The sequence below is a fragment of the Gadus macrocephalus genome, chromosome 2, assembly GCF_031168955.1.
Source record: "Gadus macrocephalus chromosome 2, ASM3116895v1".
Taxonomy (NCBI): domain Eukaryota; kingdom Metazoa; phylum Chordata; class Actinopteri; order Gadiformes; family Gadidae; genus Gadus; species Gadus macrocephalus.
Genome location: NC_082383.1, coordinates 6273062 through 6282906, shown reverse-complemented (window position 1 = coordinate 6282906; position 9845 = coordinate 6273062). Strand labels below are relative to the sequence as shown.

At 43.2% G+C, this 9845-nt stretch overlaps 2 protein-coding genes across 4 annotated transcripts; both read left to right on the top strand.

The window, feature by feature from the left end:
- Positions 1 to 324: 324 nt before the first annotated feature.
- soul5 (heme-binding protein soul5) lies at positions 325 to 2034 on the top strand. Its single transcript, XM_060037191.1, has 7 exons — positions 325 to 418; positions 517 to 576; positions 800 to 881; positions 995 to 1115; positions 1314 to 1453; positions 1546 to 1709; positions 1805 to 2034. Coding segments are annotated over exons 1-7 (651 nt in total). The 5' UTR covers positions 325 to 416; the 3' UTR covers positions 1887 to 2034.
- A 2574-nt stretch (positions 2035 to 4608) lies between these two features.
- On the top strand, positions 4609 to 9845 carry nr5a5 (nuclear receptor subfamily 5, group A, member 5). Of its 3 annotated transcripts, none has more exons than XM_060037169.1 (7): positions 4609 to 5177; positions 6142 to 6257; positions 6736 to 6877; positions 7263 to 8002; positions 8116 to 8235; positions 8331 to 8478; positions 8896 to 9845. In XM_060037169.1, the coding sequence occupies exons 1-7, from the start codon at positions 5084 to 5086 to the stop codon at positions 9087 to 9089; spliced, it is 1554 nt and encodes a 517-aa protein (XP_059893152.1). In that variant the 5' UTR covers positions 4609 to 5083; the 3' UTR covers positions 9090 to 9845. The 3 variants fall into 3 exon arrangements, with proteins under 3 accessions (XP_059893152.1, XP_059893145.1, XP_059893160.1); XM_060037162.1 differs by having other exon boundaries at positions 4756 to 5177; positions 8936 to 9845; XM_060037177.1 differs by lacking the exon at positions 4609 to 5177 and adding an exon at positions 5273 to 5291 and having other exon boundaries at positions 8936 to 9845.

Sequence of the window (9845 nt, the reverse complement as noted above, 5' to 3'; positions counted from 1 at the left end):
ATAGCACATTTCGAGTATAGGGGAAACGCAATTTCGGTCCTCTGTGTAACTTGCTGCACGGTCGGTCTGACAATAAAGTTCACTTTGACTATAGCTTGGATGTATTTATCATCTCTATTATTGTTATTACTCGTAACCTTTTTTTTTTGCCTGTCTTTTCCCAATATGTGTTTATTGTTATGCACCACCGAGATCCAACTAATTCCTTGTCAATAATAGTAAACTTATTCTGATCTGATTCTGATACATGAAGTTAAAACTGACAAACAGGCTATTCTCCTGCTTGTTTTCCACAACCAATCAACTGTTTAGCCAGTATTTGGGGGGGTGTTCATGCAAATTACCTTTCGTAACACAAATTACATAAATAGTTGTGTTGCACAATCTCCTGCACACACAGCTGAAGCAGAGTGAAAATGTAAGTACCATTAATGCAGTCCTAAGGTTTTTGGGGACATTTTACATAGCAATATAGTAACCTTTTGCACCTTAAATCCATGTATGTTTGCATCTCAGGAGGAACATTGCAGCAGTCATTGGCTTTCTGCTGGTGCTAACCACAGAAGCCAGCGTTGGGTAAGAGTTATCCGTTTTTTCTTATGCACAGTAAAGGCTGGTTGTTTGCAGAGCTAATGGCTCACAGACTGTATTGTGAAATCAATAAAAACGTGTCTGTTCAATTGTGATTAAATAGCTTGACATTGGACCTGGATCATAATTGTTTTTAATGCTCCGGTCCTCTGTACATTCCTACATTGATCTACTTCTCTGTATCATAGTTTCTTCTCTTAACCAACAGGGATTCCTCCTTGTCTGAATTTTGCTCCGAGACCAAAGAATGCCTTTTGTACACACCGGTGTGTCAGACTGAAGAGTATGAGGTGAGTGAGAGCAGGGCCGTTTCATTCAGTGAGGGTGGAAAAATGATGTTGAAAAAAAATGGTGATGTTGATGAAAGCTCACGCAGACATGTCATCCTCCTCACGTGCTTTAGGTGCGCAACCTCAGCAGTACTAAGTGGGTGACAACAGAGGAAACTTCCCGGATCATGGAGATGGCAACATACACTGCCTTCAGAAGACTGTTTAAGTACATCACTGGAGCCAATGAAAATGGTGTGTGTGTGTGTGTGTGTGTGTGTGTGTGTGTGTGTGTGTGTGTGTGTGTGTGTGTGTGTGTGTGTGTGTGTGTGTTGGAATGTCTGAAACAGCACAATGGGTCTCTTGGTGTAACAGACACGGCCACTTGGGATGGCCTACATTGTCTCAAAAGCAGCCTCTTCCATGGGAGTAACCTATTTACTTGACCTGCAGGAGCAAACATTGAAATGACCTCCCCGGTGATCATCAAAAGTAAGACCAACAAGGGTTGGTTTGAAAGTTGTACTTACACAATGAGCTTCCTTCTCCCGTCCGAGCACCAGCTGAATCCCCCCAAACCAACGGACAGCCAGGTAGACCTTGCATTCTGTCCTACCCAGCTTGGAGTGTCTGTGTATTTGATGTTTTCCATACAAATCGTACTAAACTGCTCTTCCTGCTGCAGGTGTCCATAACAGAGATGCCGGGTATGAATGTGTACGTTAAGAGCTACGGAGGATGGATGATGAGCTATAGGGTCAGGGATAAAGAGAGCGAACTCATGGACAGCCTTGAATCGGTTGGAGCCATGTATAAAAAGGACTGTAGCTATGCCGTTGGATATGACAGGTAAAAGACAGTGTTTTATTATTTCCATATCTTACTGCTTTCTGTAAATCTTCAAACTCAGATTTGATAACACATCGTAATGGTTTGCGTTGCAGTCCTATGAAGATGTTCAACCGGCACAACGAAGTGTGGTTTGTTGCCGAGGGTACGCCAGTGTGTCCCGCTACAGCGGCCTAAAAAGCCTGTCCTCAGCACGCCTGAGTCCCTCCGCCTTCTGCAGAAAGGCTGATATAACGTTTACTGTGATGATTCTGTGGTATACATTCCATTTTGCCACGAGGAACATGAATTGTAATTCATTTTGAAATAAATCACTTTGATTTAATTTGTGCATTCATTGTGTACAGCTACTGAAATAACTATTGGACATAAAAATGGAGGCCATAAACCACACAGCATTCCTTCAGAATGTGACGCTATGGCCAAAGCAGCAGGTACACAATTGTGTCTAACACACGAGACCACTAGGAGGTACAGAGTGCAGACATGAAACACACAATTTTGCCCAAGAGCATAACAATGACCCTTAATATAATCGAAGAGCACGTAGGCCTAAAACAAACGAGAAGCATGACATACACATCCAATTTGCAGAAATGTCCTTTCAATGTCCATTACATTGCCCTTTGATTGTAAAAAAATAGTTCTGGTCATTCAATCCGATATACTTTCAAACATTAGTCCCATACAAACAAAAATGGCAATCTAATAGAGGTGCGTGCGCGTTGGCTACAACACGATTTAAGGCTGTGTTGCTGTAACACTTTTTATATGGGGGGTACCTACCTTCATTTATTTACTTACATTGTGAGAACGACGATCCCCAGCCACAGCAAATTCTCCTCTCTACCGTTAGTTGAATTGTGACTATTCTGGAGGATAGGCCTACATATGATCCCTCCAGGTAACAAACGAGCCCATGGTTCTCGATACACCGTCAAACTAAACAGTACGACAATGTAAAAATAGACACGTTCACATAGGCCTACACTGTAAAAGTAAAATAAAGGTTACACACTTTACCTCGTATTCCCACAAAACCATGAGGGAATTGTTTTACCCAAAATAAAAACATCTACTAATAAACACACTTGTAATCAGAGAATAAAATCTGCTCGCATTGGCTTTGTGTTACACCTTAATTGGCTGTTACACCTTAAACTGTGCATGTGCCATGGAAACTGAACTCTAGTTCCTACCTAATGTTGCGAACTCAATATTCATTAAAAATAAATGTTATACATAAATATATAGCAAAACATATTAAATAATGGCAGAAATAATATTTATTGCAGTTGAAATACATAGGCCTACTACTGGAAACATGCCCCACATACCTCTCTCAACTTCGCATGATCCGGAAGATACGCATACATTTTTAAATCTGACCGACTGAAAGATCGAATTTGAGATGAAAGATATTTGAATATTAACAACGTTCTGTATTGTGATTGCCGAGAGATTTTTCATATTTGAAAATGAAAAGGTAAACAGATGTAAGTAACGTATGGATAATTGAAATTGAAGACATTTATAAGGCGAAGTGAATAGTGGGGATGAGCTCCCGAGACCGAAAGTCGAGCTATACTACACGTGAACAAGATAACACTTTTTGCCGGGATTTATTTGTATTTATTAGCAAAGCGGGACATTTTGCGATGAGAACAATATCCCGAGTTAGAGATCTCAATCATGGGATATTGCCCAATATCCCGAGATAGCGAGCCAATCAAATTGCGCCAATCTTCTGAGGTTCACGTGTACCATATACTAAATACATTTCTACACCGTCCATTCGTCGTCATCTCGGACCGCATCCATGATTGTCTCATTTCTACAGGGCTGCGAGGGTCCACCACAAGGTGGCGCCAAAAACGAAGCTGCGATAATGTTCAGTAAGAGTCCTGCTCAACATCTTGAAACCCAAACATTGGAACAATGATTTCCATCAACCTTGTGCCAGCACAATGTCGGTAGTAAGCAAAACGGTTGGAATAGCTCTCAAAACAGACATGTTAAACATGTCAATATCGATTTTCATGCAAATGAATCTCTGTTTAGTCGGTATCATTCAAAGAGTGAGGTAACACAAGTATCCAAATGTCCAAATGTCCCACTTCTGAAAGCCTTTGCAGTAGTAGAAACTGCCCTGGTGAGAACTGTTTTACCATCTCTAGGTAAAACGTCTGATTATCACTGAAGGTGTCGCCAAAGAGAACAATAAGGAAATCTTCGATATTGGCACTGTGAGGTTCCTGTTGAATTGACATGAGGTCTGAAATAACGCTAAATTATCCTTGTAATAAAATAATAAAGTTTGAGATAAAAGACAGACCTGATTAGATGGACACGTTTAATGAAGCTCTTTGATATGACAAAAATGATGTCATAGGTATGCACCCTTGGACTTTAATATCTTTATTGATGACGTCCATGTGCTGGGCTGAAGCTAGCCTATAGCAAGGCTGCTTTGGCCCTGGCCTGATCTAGCCATCCACCGTCATTATTATTGGGAGGAGATTCACATGCCAGGCCTTGGTTCAAATGTGATGAGAAGATTAAAAAGCCATAAACCAGCCAAAGAAAAGCTCCTATCCTCAAGACTTTTGTGGATTACTTTGTCCTACTATTACATGTTAACTATACTATAGATATATTTATTTATTTATTTACTTATATAAAGCCTACTTGCATATCTTCGATAACAATCGAGCCAACTTGTCTATTAACTACAAGAATACATCTGGCTGACTTGTGGGAGCATATTTAATGCATAAAGGGTTACATGTGAAGTAGCTATAATACACTCCTGCGCTTCTTATCTTATCAGTGTTGTTCCAGGGTGATTATTGTTTCTGTTGCTGTGTTATACTGCCCAGTTTTTCCACAAAGCATTTCAGCAGATACCTATCTCCCTGTCCCCCAAGATGGACTGGTTGACTGTTTAAGTACATGCTTATTGGCTGACTGTCTCTCTTTCTAGCTGAATGTCTGGCTGCATAAGGTTGTTGTTGACTCGCTGGTTGACTGTCTCTCTGTCTGTCTGTCTGTCTGTCTGTCTAGTTGACCAACCAGTCGACTGGCTGACCAACTGAATTGCTGCAAAGCTGGCTGACTAGCAGGCGAGCAGGTTGGCTTGCTGGCTGTCCTGCTTGCTGGCTTGGTAGGTAATAGGAGTGCCCATCTGAAGAGTTTTATGGCACTCACCACGGTCCAAAGTCTGCGTGCGGACCTCTGTCAGCCAGGGCTGTGTGGTCCGGCCGCCTCTCTCTCTCTCTCTCCCTCTCTCTCTCGCTCGCTGTCTCTCTCGCCGTGTCAGTGCTCGGGCTCCTGTCCCCTGCTGGTATGAGGATCCTTGTGTCCCCTTAGCCAGCATGGATCTATGGGATTATGATGTGGAGCTTCCCCAGCCTCTAGCCCACCCCCCAGCCAACGACCCCCATGAGCTGCTGTACCTAGAGAGGACGTGTGAGTACTCACCGGTGTCCATGGAGACTGCAATGGCTTGAGATTGACATGGTGCTGAATCGTGGTCTATTGCCAATGTAATACATGTGGAATATTGAAGAACATCCGGACACTGTAAGCAAAGTGATAAAGAACAAAAGGAAGTAACCGAGGATGTTTTGTGAGTTGTAAATAAACCTAAATGCATATTTGCTCTTACAAACGAGCTGACTAAACTCAATGCGGAATCAATAAAGGTTTGATTAATAATATTAAAAAATGTCAGCATATATTACATATATTATATCATATATATATTATACCCAGTGAGGATTAAATAGTCATATGACTTATTATATGACTCATATTTTGTTAAGTATATTCCCGGAAAGTTATGTAAGGCCTGTGTCTTTGACTCTAATTATCTGGTTGATAAGAACGTAACAAGCAATTGTTGGATGAGCAATGAAACTCATCTAATGACACACTTACAGTGTAAGTCTATTAAATTGTGAAATGTAAATAATAGCAAAACAAATAATAGCAGTTCCATCCGGAATCGACTCAATTTCAGCCACCATACAGGGTTGTCTAGGCTTCTGTTAATCTGACATGTATTAACATTAGAAATCACAGTATAAATTATAAATGTTTATATGTCATAGTATATATATATATATATAAGAAAGACAGAGAGAGGTTGAAATCTTTTGTGATGTCGAGACAAAATAATTAGCATATTTGATATGAACAATACTATATTAATACTTTATATAGAAAATGAATTCAAATGACATCGAATCTAATTGTTTTCAATGTATTTGTATTTAATGCTGTTGAATTGTTTTATATTTAATTACGTTTTATTAAATGTTACTTTATTCACTGAACTGCTACTTATAATTTTTTTATTGAGAATTATTTTCATGTTTACAATATTTATGTTTTATTTTTATTTTCATTTATTTGTGGCAATATTTCCCAGCTAAGGATCTGGAGAGAGAGCCTGAGAGCAGGGCAGAGATCGAGGGGAACTGTCCAGTGTGTGGAGATCGAGTATCTGGCTACCACTACGGACTGCTCACCTGTGAGAGCTGCAAGGTGATACAAACTGCAACCATGTTAATCTGATGCACACATATATATATATATATATATATATATGTATGTATATTACATATATATATCTTACATAGGAATAGTTTCTGTTAATGACAGTGGCTCAGGAGATAGAGTGGGTTTACTTGCAACCCGAAGGTTGCTAGTTTGATTCCCGGCTCCTCCTAGCTAGTGGCGAGGTGTCCCTGAGCAAGACACCAAACCTTAACTGCCTTAACAACCTTGACACCAAACCTTAACAAGCTGGCTGTCGCATTGCATGGCTGACACCGCCGTCAGTGTATGAATGGGTTAATGTCAGGCAATAAATGTAAAGCAGTCAAGGAAGTAATATATAAATGCAGCTCATTTACCATTAAACCAGGATTTTTTTTCACATCCACATTGATCTCTTCTTCTCTCACTGTCTCCACGTTCTTTGTTATTTCCTTCCTCTCGCTCTCTCGCTCTCCCTCCATAGGGGTTCTTTAAACGGTCAGTGCAGAACAGCAAGCACTACAGCTGCTCGGAGAGACAGAGATGTCCCATGAACCCCTCCCAGAGGAAGCGCTGTCCATTCTGTCGCTTCCAGAAGTGCTTAGCTGTGGGTATGAAGCGAGAGGGTACGTACGCCCGCCGAAAACACCTCTATGCCTGCATGTATGCCTAGCCGATGCACGCAAACCAAACTGGCTGTTTGACATGTAATGTCGGGTGAACTAACACCTGGGCACACCCACCTGTAGAAACACATTCCACTGTGTTGCAACACCTTCTCCCGTGTTGCGCTGACGCTCAAGTTCTTCTTCCCTCCTGTGTGGGACTAATCTATGAACTCATAAACTAAGTGCTGGGGTACTATGGGCTGTACTGTCTCACATAATAATCATAAAATGACCCAATTAACCTCTGTTCTATTTCGACAAAGACAATGTTTTGAAAGTACTGAGGTGATGAAATGACGGATCGATGAGGTTCATGGTGTGATCTTACTTTTTGATCTTACAGCTGTGAGAGCAGACCGCATGAGGGGTGGCAGGAACAAGTTTGGCCCCTTCTATCGCAGAGACCGGCAATTAAAACAGCAGGTCTATTATCAACCAAGCACTGCCCCCTACAGAGTCAAAGCAGAGACTACCCCAACGCACCAGCCAACGCCCCAAAGTGACCATCTGATGATCAATCACCCGCTCGTTCCATTTTCCTCAGAGCCTTTCTACCAACCCCATGTGGTTTATCCCTCTGGCCCGGGCCACCAGTCAGAGGCCATCATGCCCCAGGACTGCATTCGGAACACAGTCACTGGACTAGCAGCCCTACCCTTCACTGGATTGTATCAACCCAACATGCGTGAGTTCCCTCTGGAGAAAACAGAATACCCACTTAGCTCTAGCTTAACCCTGGTGAACTCAATGTCGTCCTCCATGGCCAGTGATGGCTTCCTACCCTCAAGCCCGGCAATGTCAGCCTCCAACTCCACGTCAAGTTCAACAGCTTCCACGCCGGTTCCCTTTCCGTATACGTCAGTCGAGGACCCCTCGGAAAACTTCCTCGCCCAGCTCTTAAATGGGGAGCCCGAGGAAGGCCAGCTGTGTGCCAAGGTCCTGGCCTCCCTGCAGAGGGAACAGGCCAACCGAGGCAAACACGACTGTCTGAACACCTTCAGCATCATGTGCAAAATGGCCGACCAGACACTCTTTGGCCTTGTGGAGTGGGCCAGGAACTGTGCTTTCTTCAAGGACCTCAAGGTAATAACAGTGTCAACGTTTATGCAGTATGTTTTCAACAGGATGGCAACCGCGGACCTGAGAGAAGGGTTGGAGTGCTGGAGTATTGAGAATCGGTAGTGTTCCCCCTCCAGGTAGAAGACCAGATGGCGCTGCTGCAGAGCTGCTGGAGTGAGCTGCTTGTGTTAGACCACCTGAGTAGACAGGTGACCTATGCGAAGGAGGGCTGCATCTACCTGGTCACTGGGCAGCAGGTAAGTTATGGAGGGGAAATAATTCTGGGATATCCATGACCATCCGACCATCCGTTGCAATGGCTGGCCGACTGACAGGCGTGTCTGTCTTGCAGATAGAGGTGTCCACTGTGCAGTCCCAGGCAGGGTTGACCCTGAGCAGCCTGGTGTCAAGGACCCAGGACCTGGTGTCCAAGCTGAAGGCCCTTCACCTGGACAAAGAGGAGTTTGTCTGCCTCAAATACCTAGTTTTATTCAACCCAGGTGAGCCCGCTAGAACAAATATATAGTGCGAGAGGTTTTGACCACCAAAAACTAACCTGGTATCTAAGAGGTTGCAGATTATTAACGCATTTGTGTATTGGTCTTGTTACTAGCAGGCCAATAGTTCGCTATGATTTAGTCAGACCCATTGCGTTGGGTCCAGTCTAGCTCCCTCAATTCCTCTTGTCATCAGAATCATGTTTGTAGCCAGACATTGGTTAATTGAGCTGCCTGTTCCGCCCTTTCGACTGTTGTCAAGACCAATCTGACCAATCACAGCATGAAGAGCCTTACGATTGGCCAATGAATTGCTGGCGCTTGCCTCCAGGCTCTCGTGCCCAACGGATGTGTCTCAAGAGAAACAAGAAACTCAGGCCAGCTGTGATAACACACAAGTCTCTAGAATGCTCCCCCAAGGGTCCACGCCTGTGACTGCATACTGTGTTCCTGTGTCCAGACGTGAAGTTCATCCAGAGCCGCAGGCAGGTGGAGAGGACCCAGGAGCAGGTGAACCGAGCCCTGATGGAGCACACGCAGCGCAGTCAGTCCGACAAGTTCGGCCAGCTGCTGCTTCGTCTGCCCGAGGTGCGCAGCATCAGCCTACAGGTTGAGGAGTACCTGTACCAGCGGCACCTGCTCGGAGACCTGCCCTGCAACTCCCTGCTCACGGAGATGCTGCATACCAAGCACAGCTGAGGCGGTGGAAGCGCATGTTCCCCTTGGGAACCCGAGGTCACCGACTGCAGCGCACGTTCACACACACACACACACACACACACACACACACACACACACACACACACACACACACACGCATACCTCTGGATAGGTGTTTAGAACAGCTTTTTATTAGCTGCAATTTGATTTAAATCTGTCGATTCTGTAGAATAGGTTAATTCCTTAGCCTAACGCTGTTTTACCACCAAGAAAATAATATCTATCTTTATCCAGGCCATTTTATGTTTTTTAATTTGAGCATTTGATGTTTTGGAGTGTTGCGAACCACAGCCATTACTTTTGATTTGTCAATGTTTGTGTCCACGTGGGCAGTCTTTGGTCAAAGGAATTTCTATTTGTCAAACTGTAAATATATCAGCATTTGCCTTGCAGTATTCAACAGAGCCCCCTGACGATAGTATAGTTGAACGACGTATGCCTATAGCATTTAATATATTTCAGAAAGGTTTTGAGCCATCAGTTCAACCAGAATGTTTTACATTCCTTGTTTTAGTATTATAGTATTAACGTAACAAGAACATCTGTTGATATTTCATTCAACCTTCTTCTAACTACAGACAAGTAAGCCGTTAGCGAAAAATATGGAATGTAAATAATGGGTTAATAAACTCAAAATGGATGTAACACAA

What these genes read in the sequence shown, in the direction of transcription:
- soul5 (XM_060037191.1), top strand. An exon ending in CACTGGAGCCAATGAAAATG is followed by an intron (nt 1,116 to 1,313) that starts GTGTGTGTGTGT and finishes CTTGACCTGCAG; the next exon opens with GAGCAAACATTGAAATGACC. An exon ending in TATGCCGTTGGATATGACAG is followed by an intron (nt 1,710 to 1,804) that starts GTAAAAGACAGT and finishes TTTGCGTTGCAG; the next exon opens with TCCTATGAAGATGTTCAACC.
- nr5a5 (XM_060037162.1), top strand. Translation starts at nt 5,084, where the DNA reads ATGGATCTATGGGATTATGATGTGGAGCTTCCCCAGCCTCTAGCCCAC. An exon ending in GCTGTACCTAGAGAGGACGT is followed by an intron (nt 5,178 to 6,141) that starts GTGAGTACTCAC and finishes AATATTTCCCAG; the next exon opens with CTAAGGATCTGGAGAGAGAG. An exon ending in CTTTCTTCAAGGACCTCAAG is followed by an intron (nt 8,003 to 8,115) that starts GTAATAACAGTG and finishes TTCCCCCTCCAG; the next exon opens with GTAGAAGACCAGATGGCGCT.